Source organism: Eutrigla gurnardus (genome assembly GCF_963514095.1).
Source record: "Eutrigla gurnardus genome assembly, chromosome: 4".
Taxonomy (NCBI): domain Eukaryota; kingdom Metazoa; phylum Chordata; class Actinopteri; order Perciformes; family Triglidae; genus Eutrigla; species Eutrigla gurnardus.
In genome coordinates, this window is record NC_139918.1 from 21,575,662 (window position 1) to 21,593,244 (window position 17,583).

The window sequence follows — 17,583 nt, forward strand, 5'->3', positions numbered from 1 at the left end:
GTGAAAATCATTATGTGTGGGGGGGAAATCAGAATGAAGGGGCGCTCTTTAAACCCAAACCCTCCAGGTCTCATTTGCTAATAAAATTCACAGAGGTCACCACCGCAGAAAAGCATGGCCGCCGCTTCGGAAATGTCAATGAAGACGGGGCTATTCTCGCCGCCTGCCACCAATCAAAAATGCTCTCGCTGTGAGGGTTAGGCTCTTAATGTGAACAGCCGTGGCCCCCGCTCAATTTCCCAGAACTTTCCCCGTGTCCTTTGAAACATGAAAGCTGATAACGTAAAACTGAATAAGTTTGGGCTCTCCATATGAAGGACCTGCCAGGTTTCTCTGACGGTGTCAAACAGATTCACCCGGAACCTTCCATCATACGGGACGCGCTTCAGCCCCGTCATTTCAGTCAGATGCAACAACTGACCCTTATTATGTTCCCTGACAGCATCCTTTGTTGCCGTATGTCAATCAACTGCGATTCTTAATGGCTTAATATGTCATCTTAATATGCAGTACGCACTAGCGGCGCTCCGCTGCAATAAATGGGTCATATAATGGCCCATTTGCCTAATACAAACCCATTACAAAACAGAACATGTCTATGTGAGTCACCTCGCTGCATCATTAGCCTTAATTGTACATACCACGCACACTAATGGGACGGTATGCAAATAAGTCCTCCATCATGACGGTGCAATGTGCCTTCATAATCCCATTTATAGTTTTGTTGCTCAGACCACGCAGAACGGAAGATCGCAGTCCGTCATCCATTCCTATATTCATTCATAATTCAGGAATTGATCAGACATTGTATTTTGCTGTTTTGTCCCCTAATCATATAATGGGGTTTCTCCTTAACCTCACAACCTTGCCAAACGCTGTGCAAGGTGTGATTTTCACGCAAAGTTGCGAATGGCTCAAAAGCAATTAGCTTATTTCCAGAAGACAGGGCCCCTCCCTCCTCGGCAGCAAATCCTATCTTTTTTGCTGATGTGATTTTAAATTCTGATTAAATTTCTGACGTCCTTCATCCAGTGGGTGTTCTCTCCGCTCCTATTTTAAGCGGCCGCCGCTCCAGCAAACAATGCCGCAAACACTCGTCGGTCCAGGCAAAGCAGAGGGGCTTTGTCGATTCATTACCTCCTGATTGAAATGGTCAAAAAGGTGAAGTGTTTGACGTTTGCCAAATGATCGGCCTTATCCATACGCAGCAGCTGCACTTCAAGAAAAGGCAACCCATCTGGGTTCAAGAGAGAGCCATCATTTGCATAAACGCATTATGAACCTGACAAGAAAGAACCGGAAAAAGAGAAGATCACCGTCACCCTATGAAGCACCTCATTCTGCCAATCTATCACCATTGTCTCAGCGTCATTATCGACCAAGGCCATGCTATCAAAACAAAGACCTCCGTGCAACAGTGAAACAAAAACATTTTCTCTCCCACAACGTATTTAGAGGAGACATTTAAGAATACAACAATAAGTCATTTAGCTGGAGCTGCTTTCACTATTGTACTGAGCATAATACAGAAAAACCCTAATTAATCTCAGTTAGAAGACCTCCTCTCCCCTCCTCCTCTCGCCATTATTCCCCCCAACGAGTCCCAGAGGAGAGTCAGGGAGCAGCAGTCGACTGCTGGCAACATCCATGACACCATCGGAGAAGAAGCAGCCTCTGCACCAGCTGGGGCTCACTTAAAAACAGCTCCCTTCTTAATGACATCTGGACGGCACCACACTGTAAACTTTCTCACCGAGCTCCATCCATTCCTCTATAAGACTACTCGGGGTTACCTATAAATCAGGCCTTTTTGGTACATATGTCTTTGATGCCATTGTGGTCATTTTCTCTTCAAATAATAGGTGATCCAAGCCATCATCTGACAGAAGTGCATCCAGCTCCATTCTGGAATGCTGAATGAGCGGCGTCATGGCTCAAACGGTTTTATTATCATTGTCTGGGGCCGATGAGGCCTTCTGGTAACAACAGGACTGACAGTGAGGGCTCTGCCGGTGGGGGTTTCTCCAGTTGGCTCGGGAGAGAGAGAGGGAACACGCTGGGGACAGCCCAAGCAGACACGCAGTGAGCCTCAGAACTGGGCTGTGCCACCCTAAAGGAGCCAAAGCATGCAATCAGGGCTGTGTGGAGGGATAAACAAGACGACTCGCCGTCCAGACGTAGCAATTAGGTGGGGAACGGATTGTCGTAAACAACCGAGAGTTTCAGGCACCGCTTGTGACCAGAGGGCTTGTTTTCCTGGTTGCGATTTCACTTTCCGTTTTGGTACCCATTTATTTACATGTTGGGATGGAATTGGGGCCAGTTTGGTCTTTTGTGGCAGTATTAGCTTTGTAGGAGTCCTGATTGACTTTTTGACACATGGTTTTGCAGGCAGATGATGTGTGTGCAGCTTTTGAGTTTGCATGTGTTTAACTTTTAATATAAACAGAAAATGACATCATTGTATAATGAACCTGGGATATTTCTTTCTTTTTTTTTTTAAGGACTTCGGGTCTAGTCCAATTTTTCATACCGACAACTTCTTCTTGGCACCCGAGTGACGGTTACGGCATCTAATTACAAATACTGACGTTGAAACCCGACAGACGTCAGGACTGGCTAATTCTGTGAAAGCCCAGATTACATTTAAGGACATCTTATTTTACATCCAGTGCCAACATTTTTTTAAGTCTCACATTCTATAATATCGCTACGATATGTTATGGTTTGGGTTTGTGGTTGTGACATTACACTATGGTTTAGGTTGAGGTTAGGGTTAAACAACTATCGCATTTTGTTTAAAATAGAAAAAGTAAGTAAACAATTTTTAGATTGACACAAAAATAACCCCTCTCAATCATCACATATGATCTATATGTTTGGGAATTCGCTAATAGAATTTGGAACCCACATGTAGGTGCTAACACCAGTCAATAAGCAGGGTATGCAGCCTGTTCTCATTCTCAGGTCAAACACCACTGCATTGTCACGCCCCTCAGCGTACCGACACTCACAGACCACACAGAGAGAGAGCAGGCAGGCCACGGAAGGATGAAACGGGCAGGTTTGTGTGGAGCTATGGATTTAAGTTTTTTTTGTGCTTAAGCAGGTAACCTAATGTTATGATTAATGGCTTTGCTCTCACTAGCGCCGATCACCCTCTTCCTTCACTCTCTAGGTTGCTTGACTAAGGTCTCTCTCTCTCGCTCTCTCTTTCTCAATGTGTGTTTGCAATGTGACACATTGTACACACATATCATGCCTATAATAAACGTCAAATCTTAATTGCAGGTCTGACAGATCACCAACTCCAAAGAGTCAAGCTACACTACCCTCATCTCTGCAGCCTTATTTTCCACCTCACTACTTATAAAGGGAGAACTACTTCCTGCATTGCCGTTGGATATAAATCACAACATGCTTTATCATCCAAAATGCCACACGATACTGGTATTGGAGTTTACAAGCTAGATGTTTAAAACCTCTGTAAGGATTTGATTTGCTCTGAAAACACATCCAGCTTATAATAATAATTTAAATCATGAATTCCCATCTGCATTAAGCACACCCCCCTATTTGGACAGATACTGTCTACAATCAACCTCAAAAGTGTTTGAGGCAGCAATGCCTTCCGCTTCTGAACAATCTGTTCTGTGAGTATGATAAGGTCGTTTTGTCAAGAGTCGTAAGTACAGGTTGAGAGTGAGACAGCAATCAGAGGTGTGATAGCTTTTCCACCAGTGTGCCTTTCACCTAAATGCATTTCTACCCATCAACCCCCTCTCCGGTAGCCCTAAAACAATTTCAGCCGTCAAGTACACTACATTTCACATCCCTTTCAATGCGGTCAGAGAGGAGAGATCACAGTTCCGCGCGACAGGTTGAGTGCTTGCGCCGATAAATGTGAGAAAGCGCTGCAACCTGTTAATTACGCACAATTCAAGATGCGCAGGTAGAAAGCCCGCCTATCTGAAGGGTGCTCAGACTAGGAGGCACAATCAGGGACGCCACTTAACCAGACATGGGATTTTAATCAGATATGTTAAATTTAGACTGTGTTAATTTGTAGGTCAAGGCTTTTCCAGGTTTCGCCGTGACCTTTTGCCCAGCCCCCGTGTGTCCCAACATTAATCAATTGCGAAAGAAAAAGCAGACACTTGCCCCCCCTCCCTCCTCCATAGAAAGTAATTTCTCTGGGGCAGCTCAACACACATCATTCTGATGTACACACAAACAGGTCTGGCACTGGCTGCTTAAAATTAGTGAGGGCCTGCTAATTAATTCCCCCCTCTGTCACTGGGGGGCCCAGTGCAATCTATCTGTGTTGCAGCCTTTGTGAGATTAGGCGTCAGATACTGGGAGGAAAACAATATCCATTAGTGTGCAATGCTACCTTTGTTATATTACAAAAAAAAAAAAGAAAAAAGAAAACGTCTTTCCATTAGTCTAATTCCTTAGGTGCCTTCTATTTTGTGGTGGGGATATCTCTGCATTTCAAATCAAATAAAGAGCGATCAATGGAACGTTAAAGAGACAAATTGTGTGCGACAGACACAAAATGCAGGGAAAGCATTTTAATGAATTTCAATATGTGGCTGACTAAAAAAAAAAATGTCTTTAATTAAAATGGATCTGGGTGGTTTGATATCAAATGTGGCTTTGTGTGACCGTCCCAAAGATTCTGTGGGGTTGATATACTCAGGTAGAAAGTACCGTCTGCTCTTTAAAATGCATGCTTACATTGTTAAATAGTATCAAAGTATGTCCATAAAAGCTAGAATCAATGTGTAAGTGTGTTTATAGTAGACTAACATTAAGTTGTTTTATAGTATATTCAGATTGTAGTCAGACGTATAGCCTAATTGGAATAATGTTTCTCTCTTATGTAAACTCTTCCAATTCAGAACAATTTTCCATTCTGTGAAAAAAACAAGTCTCTGTCTCATGCAGAATACTGCTTCTTACATGGGAATAAAAGACAGGGTCAAGGGCTGGATTTGTCATTCTCCTCTTTAAGAAGCCGGTGTCACCGTCCTTACCTGAGGGCATCCACGGATCCGATGAAGACTTCTCTCTGGTATTGGCCTGCTCCCAGTCAAGGTCATCGTCTCTGCCTTGGCTGTAGCCACACGCCGCCAGCGGCTTCTCAAAGTTACAATCGCCTGTGAAAAGAGGAAGAAATTCATATGGTTATACAGTTTTTTTTTACCCCCATTAACTTGCTGTTCAAATGAATGAACATATAAATTAAATTCTCATCTTTTTTTTCACCCAGCGGTATTCATAATGCAATATGCCAGACAATGAGATGCATTTAAGTGAGACAGAGTGAAGGATTACTGTAGTAGGCGAGGCACAACATACATTACCGTCATTAGCAATATGGCAGTCCAATTCCACAATGACAAGTATGAAGTGTCCAAACTCTATCATCGTTAAGCGTTATGTTCCAAAACTGCACCACCATCGGGGATAAATTGATTTATTTTCCACACCGGCCGCAGAACTTTGCTGTTCATGCGCCCTCCACTCCACAGAGCCACTCTAATCCTTTTTACAAGCTGCTTGCAAAATGACAGCAAGCAACCATTAGGGCCAGGCTTCAACCAGGCTCGGCGTGTGATCGATTAATACAAATACTCCTTTATTCCTCGCACCTTAAAGGCCACACAGAGAATGGGAGTTGAGCTTTTTTTCTCCCCCCAAAGTGCTTTTCAATCCACTCATAAATCTACAACAAAAAAAGAATGCACGTCAGAATATGTGGCTGGAAAGGATTTCATATTGAGGTGAAACATTTGATGGTTTTTACACAGTGGGAGGTTGTTGTCAGATGACTCTGAGCAGAATTGGACTAAATTATATTATGCTGCATCGGATACATGACTGTATTGGTTCTTCTTGTGGATAACCGATGCGCTGTATGTTATCTCGCTTCTTGCCAGCATCCAAATGTTATATCTGAAAATATTTGCTTGCACATTTGCTAATAAGTTTCTAAACACAGATGACATACAAATTGCGTTGCCTCTGGGAATGTCCTTTGAGCCGGAATCCATGCCGGGCCAAAACCAATATCTCATCTCTTACAAGCTCCCTCTGACATTCTGCTGCATAAAGGCTACGAGCTGGGGTTTTGTTCTCCCATTTATCTCTCTGGTGACATTTACAGTACACGTGCAAATGAGTGGCCAAACGAGGAGAACACGGGATAATTAATATCCAGCTCCATAGGGCAGCCGCTAATGATATATTTGCAGCTTCGTCTTGTTTTTCGAGGGGGCGGACATGGGAAAAGACGAGCGATTTCCAAAGCAACGCAGGTAAAAAGGTTGAGGGATTGTTGAGAGCTCGTCTTGCCTCCTACAGCCAGTTAACACATCACCAAAGCAACCTGTTAGGAGGGGAAGCTAGTTACCAGGACCTGTGTGTGGGCTCGGTTTCCTGCTGTGTGAAGCAGCAGAGAGAAGCTAACAAGTGGAAGTGGACGAAGTCAAAGAAGTACAAAGACAGATAGTATTCTCAGGCGTTAACACGGCAAGTTGGAGTACAGCTACTACTACATACTATTATACTTAAACAACCATTTAAATGCAGGGAATTTAACTTGTATCAGAATATTTGTGGTATTGGTATGTTTACTCTTTTTTTTTATTCATAAAATGTTTATCTCCACATGTTTCCCTTCACATTAGTTTGTCCCTCTGAGCTATTATGCTAAGCTCATTAGCATTTAGTTCATTTCTTTAACAGCTGCTAAGTGCCGTTTTATAATTGGGTGCGAGTTAGTTTGTTATTCTGTGGAGGCAGTTATGCGAAGGATCCACACGCAGCTGCATAGCACATCGCCTGTTCAACCTGCAATGTTTGTTGTTGATTAAATGTTAAGGAACAGCAACAGGTGGCGAAAAAAATGTATTCCCACGACTACCTTAGAATCTGAGTGGGGAAATCTGAATGAGACATCCTCATTAATCTCCATCAACATGGCTCTTAACCCCCGACGGTTCGGTTGGAGCTGTTCTGCGGCCATCGCTAGTAAATTTATGTTCTACCCTTAATACTGAGAAGGCGGTGCTGAAAAAGAGCGTGCACTTCACGCTTTCTCTCTAAATAAATACAAATGTATGTGTTGCCACACTTGGAGAACATTAACATGAGTCTTTGGCTGCAGCGTCACATGGACTGGCTCCATTCCATCAATATTTTGACTCAATAGTTCCAAGGCGCTTTGCCCCACGCCGCCCACCTTCCTTCTTCGCAGCGTGGCAGAGCTCAAACAAAACCCAAAGAGGTGACTTTTATTGGCGTTTGATATTCAAATCGATGGCATTGGCGAGGAGCAAAATTATATTTTCAGCCAGTCGGAGGGAGGATTTTGAATGCTGAGGGCAAAAAAAAAGAAAAAAAAAAACCTTCAAAAAGAATATGCACTAAGCAGAGCCCAGTCCTCGTTTAATTATTTTTTAATGTCAACCCGGCGTTTAATAATAAATCAGGAAAATGAGAGGGTTGAGCTTTTCGGTTTGAAATTTCATCTTCATCCCTTCAAAGATATCATCAACAGATCTGGTAATGATTCTCTGGCTGCTCAGTTATACATAGGAGGTTAACAAAACAAGTCGCTTTCATCACCGATGTGTGATTCCTCTGCTCACCTGTAGTTCAACCTGCAGCTACAACGGGGCTTTTTTTAGCCGTAAAATACCAGAAGATGAAGACACAATCACAATTAAGAGACTTTACTTTAATTACAAATGCCATCCTAAAAGAGAACATGGCTCTTAGAAACTAAATTGCACAGTATCGTCTCTTGGTAACTACGGTTTCTTATCGATTCTATATGGATCTGGTATTAGAAAACAGTGGGTGGAAAAAAACAAAAACATATTGATTCATTCAATCATTCATTGATTTGGCCAAACTACTTTGACCATTAAGATGGGGTAACAGGGTGCGAGCGAGCAATAAATCAATTTGCATTGCTTTGTTACACACGGCTCTTGGTATCAGAATTCAGTATTGGGAAGTTCGCCGATATCGCCTGCAACTTGTTATCGATCTGTTGTAGAACAAAAACATTAAAGCATCTTGTTTATTACATGTTGCATAAGCTTGGTTAAAAGGTGCGACTCCACCACTGTGGGCGACCAGTAGTCCAAAACAAACCGATCACATGTTGCTTGGCGTCAATACCGACTGCTGCTTCTGAGCCGAGGGGCCGCACGGACGCATGCAGAGGAACGCATCAATCAATGGCATCACGGTCGTCCTCCTCTCTGTAGGTGGTTTATATCGCTGCCAGTGTGTGGCACAACCCCCATATAATCAGCCTAGACAGCTGCTGAAATAGATATCCCCGACGAGAGGCTGCCAACCCTCTGAAGGAGATTTAACTTTCAATACGAGCTTCTATTTGGTGTGGGTAGTCTGGGACTACAGATGAATGTGCTCCACCCTGTCAACATTCCCCCCCTTTCAAGAGAAGCAGGCAGCTTGAAGCTAAAAAAGGTGGCCCCAGATATGTCATGAAACAATTTATTCCTGAGCGAGAACACACAATAGTCTTTATATTCTCACGCAGAGTGCATTTCAAAGAAATCTATCCATCTTTTCCTGGACTGAGCCAGAGGCCAGAATCAATACCTCAACCCCTCAATGCTGGAGCCAATTTCTCCTAAAGATTTTCAAGTCAGACTTAAAAGGCCTTTTGTTATTGTACCTGTAACAAAAGTAAACTTTAAGCATTAAAAGCCGCATGCACGTCTGCCGTGCGTGTCAGAGTTGGGTATGGTGACGAAGTGCTATTCACGCCGTCCTCGCTCTGAATGCCAGTGAATGAGTGCAGGAAGGAGAGCGAGGGTGGTAATGGAATATTGGAAAAAAAAAGCACATCTGTGGTCAGGTATAAAAATAGAAAAAAATAAGTTTTTTTTTTTTTTTTTACACGTTCGGAGTGGAGCACCTTTGAGACGTTGTAGCTGACATTGTTCTGTTCTGCAGCATTTGTGTTTTGTTTGCTTGATTACAATCGTGAACAATCTTCTGAAGCGCTTTTGTAGATTCTTGCTTTGCTAATTATGGTGTCGCCTAGGTTTCTCAGAAAAAATTGCAAATCCACGAATGCTAATCAGATGCAAACAGCTGTTTCTGGTTCTTGCCTTAGTGAGTTATTTTGCTACAACTTAAAAAAAAAATTGGAAACCTTTACATTTTTTTTAACAAAAATCTTTGATTTCAATGATAAGCAAGCTATTTAGCTTAGCTTAGCACAAAAGCTGAAAAAAGTGGGGTTGTACAGCTGGTGGTTTCCACCTACCAGCACCCTTTAACTTTACTATTTGATACATTTTATCTTGTTTATTAAATTCCTTAAAAATAATCAACTGCGGGGGCGGCCGGTGGCGCAGTGGTTAGGGCAGCCACCCCATGTACAGAGGCTCAACGTCCTCGACGCGGTGGTCCCGGGTTCGACTCCCGGCCCGGGATCAGTTTCCCACATGTCTCCCTCTCTCTCTCCCTGTTTCCACACTGTCTGAATAAAAAATAATGAAAAGGCTTGAATGGCGCTCTAGCCGAAATAATAATCTTTAAATAATAATCAACTGCAAAAAGGAAAAGTTGTGGTTTTATCGGTTATTGTGTATCGGACTATTTCTAACACACTACGGAGTGACTTCCCAGAGTCATCACAGAGAGGTTGCCAGGCAACCCACAGACTCCAGGAAGTCCCTGATATCTGTCAGCAAGACAACCGATAAAGTCGGTTGCCAAACAGGCTGCACATGAACTCTGACTTTACAGGTACTAAATATGGTTGCCACCTGCATGATAATTACTACCATCTACATAATCAGTGGTCATTTTCTACTGTTCTAACAGTTCTACCATTAGTGGTATTAGTGGTGTGTGTTGTAGCTCAGATAGAATATCCTCCCAGTGAGGAAACTGTGCCCTTTCCCAGCATCGCCACCGCTTCGGTCCCAGTGCAGATATCATTGCCGCAAGATCTCCTTAGCCCCTCTGCCAATTCTGCAATTACCAGCTTTCCAACCTGTTCTGTCTGGCGAGGAAATCGCAGGTCTGCTCTTTGCCCCAATCTGCCTCAGTGTCTGCACTTGTTTTAACAAACATCTTGTCTGCTGGTGTCCCCACAGACTGAAACCACAAGGCAATCTTGGGTAATTTAAAACCAATGTCGACTATCTCCCTCCACCACCGCCAGTTTAGAGCTTCAGAATCCTGCAGCTAAGCCCCTTAGGGACTGATAGGTCTTTTCACTCTGGCCCTATTTCACTTATCTATTGGCAGCTCCTGCCAAGTCCTATCTTTGCACTGAATTGCATGTATATATACTATCTGTTTGGGGACTTTGAACTGAGGGAAGGGATTTAGGCAATCAATCTCAATATCATTATCAATCACGTCTCGCTGTTCGCCACATTGATCTGTGGGGGGAAATAAAGAAGTTGGAGTGGAGATTTCCACTGATAATCTGCCCAGCCGAGCCGTGCACTTGTCAGCAATGTTTTTGCAAAACAAAACCGACAATCTAGTGTGATGGAGCGGAATCAGGGCGTAAAGAAAACATTGTGTTTGTTTATTTAAATTTGTATAAAATGATGAGGATTTTGAAAGAATTGTGCAAGAATTCATTATAAAAAAATATTTTGAAAAAAGCCCGTTGGCACTATGTGCAGCTCAAAACCATCTCGTTAGAAAAATCTCTTTGCCTTTGCAGAGCTTTTTTTTTTTTTGTCTTGTCTTGTCAACCAAATATCAACTTGATGAATGTGCTTTACATCAGGAGTAAAACATAGTTCCTGATCAAATCCATCCTTGCACACGGTTAGATGTACATCGAAGATGACAGGCAGCTTTCTCCTTAGATATGCTAAATTTTGACAGATGATTTTCGAAGCTGCGCATGCCAGCGCGGGGCTTGACGTTCCCTTCCACGCTGCCTGTCAAGAACTTCCAGTAAATGACTTCAAATCCATCTCCATTCTGTGTAACCTGTCAGGCACCAATTAAGACAAATATGGAATCTTACTCCAAGACACGAAAGATCCTTATTGTCATTTTCCTCTGAGCAATAAAAAAGGAGGACTTCAGGTCCGTCTACGCAGAAGTATCCTGTAGTGATAAACATATGTAAATTGGTCTCTTTTGGGGGTCCGTTTTGAATCACAGCATGCCAGAACTTTTCAAGGATGTTGAGGTCAATTAATATAGTTCAGAAGCTCGTTTACATTCAAAAGCAGGAGAGCTCCCAAATGTTGAGTATCAGATTTAGTCAATTTCCCAGGGAAAAAAAAGAGAAATGCCCCGCTGTGCTCGGTCTTTAAATTTGAAGAGAGGTGGCTTAGGTGCATTCTGACTTGACAGCAACAAGCCTGGTTAACAACAGCGGCTGCTCCTTTTGTTCCCAGCATCCTCATTCTTGTCTCTATCCACGGAGAGAGCTACAGCCTGTCTGTCTCGATGCCGCCGCCGAGAGAGAAAATAGGGCTGATTCCTCTTCAGCTTAATGCCTGTTGATACACTAAATGTCAGAGCAAAATAGGCTTGTTTGGCTTCCCACTTAACATGCCCCCTCCGATGATGTGGTGACTGAGCATAAAAGGTGCTCCATTAAAAAAAATCACTGTTTATGTGATGCACGAGTTAAAACTGCAGTTAGGAGAAGACACATCAGTGAGGTGAGGAAACCTGATAAAGTAAATGCTCAGTTTAGCTTTTCAAATATCCTAAATTAGAAAAACAACAAACATTCCGCCGTGTCTGAATGCCCTACTATTGTTGATGCGCAGACTGTGCTGCAGAATCAACTCGTGAAGATGGCTTAAAGTGGAATTAACCCACTGCATTGATTCACGGCACCGTGGTAGCTCGATACTATGAGGGCTGGAAATTAAAACTTCCTCTGGCACGGCTTTTGCATTTGATCCAGATGTGATGGGCCACTGGCCTGAGCCTCGATCAATGAGAGACGGTATAACGGAGGAGAAAGCTCCCCGGTTTCCGGTGGAAAATAGATCCACACCTGGACAGGGAGCCCTCAGAAAAAAGGAAGGAGGAATAAGAGCCCAGCCTGTGCTCAATGCTTAAAACCCCACAGGCTCACTTCGATAGAAAACAACATCCCCATCTCACAGCGGATGACCCTTCAGACTGAACCCCTTCAATCCTCCCAAAACCAGCTAAGTCAGCAAACCTTTGAATTCTGCCAGAGCGTAACAAAAAAGGAATGAAATGCTAATGTCAGTATCAGGACACCCCCCCCCCCCACCCCCCCCCTGTTCTCCCAGAGTTTCCCAGAGTCTAATTTGTCAAACATGCAAGTAACAATGCCAGAAATTAGCCCAAAGGGAGGTTTCCTCCAGAGGAGAGAATGATTATGTTTGATCATGGAATAAACAAGAACATTAACATGCTTTGTTGGTTTTCCAGAACTGGAACAAATGCTTGCTTTTTATGTGTGGGGGAGGGAATAATTCAAGGTTGAATGTCAGAGAATTAGGAAATCGCTAAAGCTAATTAGAAAACGTAGAAGAACAGAAGAAAGGTTGAGTCAATCCCTCTTGAGAAGGAGAGAAAAATCTAGGCCACAAGGCAGAGCTCGGGCGTTCAGGCAGAATTATCAGCTTGATGAAATATCATTACTATGCTTTCGTGTCGTGACATATCATCAATCACATATGGGGTGCGTTTAGTGCCCTGCCGTAAACAGCCGTGTCGAGCTCAGAAGGTCCGAGCGATGCGTGGGCCGACAGTGCACAGGTGGAAGGGGGATCCCGGTCCAGGGGAAAGGTTACAGCGGGGAATCTGAATGCTACCTTGACAGGTGTGGTTGAAGAGATTATAATCCTAGTGGGAGCTTTGTCAAAGTGCCACACTTCAAACACATTCAGACCCTTTGTTTCTTTACCGAAGCCCAATAAAATCAGCTACCTAGAAAAAAACCACGTTGGCCAGGCGTAATCCTCCTGAGCCAGGGTGGGGGCGGCTACATGGAAGGCATGAGGCGTTGAGTCCCCCCTTTTCAAATCTACTGCGTGTGCTGAGGTCTTGTTGTGCTTGGCAACAGGAAAATCTGCAGTCTGGTCAGTAACAATCTCAAAAGAAGTGGGAGGAATCTTGGCTAACATTTACATTTTGCCCTTAACACATCGGGGGCGTTTGGGTCTTTTTTATTTTGCAATTAATTTGCATGTGAATTTATTTTTTCAAATTCTTATTTCTGTCATTAGTGCTTGTTACGGGGTGAAAAAGCTTCAGCACTGCAAATAAAAGGCATCAACCAATCAAGCTGTGCGGAACATTTTCAATACACTATTCAATATGTAGTCTTCAGTGAACAACACTGAGGCTTAATAGTCCAAACCAAGATGGGAAACTTTGGCTACTCTCTATAACCTTGACAAAGCCCACCACATCCACACCTTCTGTTCCTACCTTTCACAATAAAAGTCAAAGACCTGCACGATACACTGCTTAACAGTTTTTAAGCTCTACGGGAGTTCAAATTAACTCAGAGCTAAAGGAAAACTCAATAAAACAGCTTACAGTAGCTTAACTAAAACTGTATAAGTATTTACTTCAGACTCTGCTCTGGGTCAGTGGGAAAGGGCTGTTTGGTCCTCTGTCTGGCTGAATCAATTCAATCCTTTTTTGAAAAAGGGAATAGATTCAATACAAAATATTAAGTATTTTGCATTATTGGGTTATTCATCATGTCGCCAGTGTGGAAAGGCCTTGACTGTCTAACTGAAGCACCTGTTTAACTGCAGCACCTTACGGCCACGATATTTTAAGTGAATGTAAGATAATTATACGAATTTAGATCACCAACAGCATTCGCCAATCGACATTTCTCTCCTTTATAAAGAATCAGCCACATGATTTTATCTGTAATCTCAATCCATTTATGCAACTGGTTATTCAGTCCACTTCCACTGTGTCAACATGCTGCCCAGTTGATTGGTCATCAGTCTGTTTCGGAAGCACCAGCTGATTTTCATTACAGTCTGATTGTTATTAATTATTATAGAATATTTTATAAGTTATATATACACATTGCGAGGTGGTATTGTTTTCTTATCATTGCACTGTGGATTTTGCTTGACCATACAAGGACATACGATGATTAGTGACTTTTCAAAGTCTTATTTCTGTCCCCCTCTGCTTCATTGCTAAAAATGTGGTTGAGAATACCACCCTCGTATCATATTATGGTGCTAGCAATCGGTTGGTTTAGCTTATAAACTTTCTAAAATATGAGATGCAGAAAGAAGTTTGTGGGAAATGGTTTACTCCACAAGCCATGGTGGCTTTCCAGCCTATTAATCTCTATTTAAAAAAAAAGAATTAAATATAATCATTTTGATTAGATGAGGCATTTGGCATCTTGTATGACATCAGTGTATGAATGCATGATTAATGTTGACATGTCATGTAAAGAGCTTTGAGGGGACGGAAGACTTTAAAATATAATATGAAGGCGAGTCTATTCATCTTATATGTGTTTTCTTTTAAAATGAACACATGAGGTGGTTACGACTGTGCAGCTAACCCACTTTTAATATGATAATGCGTGTGCAGGTCACCCGAGTGAGTGACAGAATAACATGAGACAAATGAGACTTTTCAACTGGTTTGTTATCAGTTCTGACAGTGAAGTGGTATTAATAAGTCAAGGAAACAAAGGAATTCCCTCAGTCTCATTAATATTATTAATTTTTAAATCCAATTATTGTAGGACTGCTCGTGACCTATTTCCTGATTTAAGTGTCCTATCAAAACCTAACACATCACAGAAAGTAGACGGTTCTCGGGCTCCTTTGGGAGACTTTGGTCCTCCAATCCTGGCCTTTCGTCGTGTCCCCTGACGGAGAATATTACGATCACGCTGCTATACCATCCAGATGAATCATCGCTGATAATAGTGCCGAGCACAGAAATGGCGCCACGTGTTTTTTAATTTATTATTATTAACAGTGTGACCAACGTCTGTACAAAGCCGCTTTGCAAGCACATTCTAGCTGCAAACACCTAATCTATATCTATAAACAGTATTTATTTTTAAGTTATTTCCATTAGCTAATATTTGGATACTCGTTAAAGTTAACATAACTAATTAATTAAATAAAGTGCATTAAAAAAGCGTAGTCTGACTAAAAAGGGATCGTTTCTATTTTTATATCGTCCAATCAAGAATACTCGATATCAACAAGGAACAGGGGGGGTATGGCATAGCTCGGCATCTAAAGGAGCTTTGAAATAAAAAAAACTTTAAGCAATTTATAAAAGAGTGTGAACATTTCATTTAAAATGCGGCGCGTCAGATCCGTGGACAAGATACAGAGCAAAGTAGTTCAAAGATTTAAAATACGCTCATCACTTGTGCTGATTAACGGCAGTGCCTCAGCGGGGTGGACACGCTGCTCCACCACCAACTCTCTGCTGTGCCTCTCTAAACGCACAGTAGGGGTGCAGATTCTGGAGACGGTTTCTATAAAGATCTGTGGAAGTGGGCGTGGCTGGCATTCAGCTGAAGGAAAGAGAGGTGTGGCGGCGGTGCCAGGTGAGCTGATCAACAGAGCCAACACACACACACGCGCACTTTGTGTTAAAAGTGTGATCAGTTATGAATAAACGTGTTTTAAAGCCTGAAAAAAAAAATCAATAATCGATCACTCCTTCAATCGTCGATATAAGATTGCATTTTTAATTCTTAACTGTGATGCCTTGAGTACTATAATCACTAAAAGTGCATCCCTGCTGGCCCATACACACATTTATTAAACCAGCATCAAAGAATTGATGAAAAGGGAAAATATTGTGCGTACCCTGAAAGAGTAATGACATTCAAGTTTGAATTCACTGAGCAATGTGAAAACCGATAACAGAAGCTTAAACTCTTTTCTAAAAGAGTAACAGTCAAGAAACAAAAATACTTCAAAATAGACTGCAATGTGTGCTTTCTTCTCCCGGGGCTTGGTCATCGCACATGCTGCTGCATTTTGAATGCCGTTTATCACGAGCCTTCTCCGGTAGATGACAAGAAAAGGGTCCGTCTGTGACAAAAAGCACCGTGGAACTCAATAGACATATTTCTGTGACATTTACATTTTTTCTCAAACTCAATGTGGCGCGGTAAACAAAGTTCCTAGTCAACAAAACACTCTCTGTGAATAAATACAGTGCAGGAGTCCATATCCATAATTACATGCTGCGTATAGTTGAGCTTGAACACCTCTGCAGTCGGACCAACTGTAGCCCTGAATAAAAAGTGCCGAAATGAAATGTCACTTATGAAATCTAGTGAATGCGTTGATTTAAGGGGAACTTTTGTGAAAAAAAAACAAAAGTTTTATTTGCAGCACCTCCAGGCCAGTCATTTCCGAAAAACAGTGACATCTGTCAATCCATCTAACTGATCCCTCAGGCATTTCTAAAAAAAAAAAGTGTCATCACGTGGATGACCACCAAAGGTCACGATAGTCTCAATACTCTTTCGCTACAGAGTCTCATCCAGTCAAATGTCACTTGGAGCCGTCTGCCTTGCTTGACCAGCCCACGGGCCTTTCAGCCTATATTGGTTTGGCCAGAAGAGCTGAATCAATCATAAAGGAAGGAGAGCTGCCAAAGCCTTCTTTCACACCCCGACACGGCCGAACTCACTGCCGTGTTTAGGCCGCTGTGACACGGTCTCACAGATGTCACAGATATCAACAGGGACAGCATGCAAACGCTGCGGGGCCAGTGGCTGTCAGGAATACGACCACGAGAAGAAGAAGTGATCAAACATTTAAATGACACTTGAACCAAAAGAAACTATTTTGACTGGGAAATACCACTAGAGAAGTTTCATTTTATGGGAAATCAGCATCTTTATATGAAGGGTTCCAACGCCAGGTTCAGTCAAGTTTACATCAAATTCTGCTAATGCAGAAATGTGATCAACAAATTGAACTAAGCCACAAAACGTACAAAAGTACCTCCAGGCAATGTGATAGCAGCGAGACAGAAAAGAAAGGGGGGGGGGGGGGGGGGGGGGCTGCTGCTGCAGAATCGACCACAACCACGGGGCATCGTCCTCAATACCATCAAACACAAAACGGGCCTCAAAGAAACACATCATTTTTCTCACTTCTAAAAGGAATGTGAACATACCAGACAGACAGACACATAGATATGAATGTAAATAGATTGACTGATGGATAAATTGAGACAGGTGACAAATAAAAGGGAAAAACCATGATAAATGGATGGAAAAGCTGCCATGTGGTGATTTGAGGGTTTTTGGAACTTTGGTTCAGGTAAACAACTATTTGCTTAAGATATAGTGGAGTAATGTCTACCTTGTTTATGTTGTTTGTACTATATTGTGTATTGCTTTTTATTGACATAGCCGTGGTCATGATCACATGGCGTGAGCAAAGAGAGAATGAAGGAAGACTCTAGGCTTTGGCCGGTTCAAACATTTTCAAACCAGCCTGATACTAAGCTAAAGACCGGACCGAACCGGTTATACTGAGCTGATGTTTTTCATTTTCCAGAACGTGTCATAAAGGACGA

General features: G+C 42.5%; 1 protein-coding gene across 10 annotated transcripts in view; it reads right to left on the reverse strand.

The window, feature by feature from the left end:
* LOC311012350 (receptor-type tyrosine-protein phosphatase mu) overlaps positions 1 to 17,583 on the reverse strand; it is a 144,758-nt gene that overhangs the window by 106,147 nt on the left and 21,028 nt on the right. For all 10 annotated transcript variants that reach the window (XM_084007766.1, XM_084007765.1, XM_084007772.1 and 7 more), the window contains exon 2: positions 5,040 to 5,162. In XM_084007766.1, the coding sequence (XP_083863892.1) occupies positions 5,040 to 5,162 (123 nt within the window). The remainder of the gene's footprint in view (positions 1 to 5,039; positions 5,163 to 17,583) is intronic.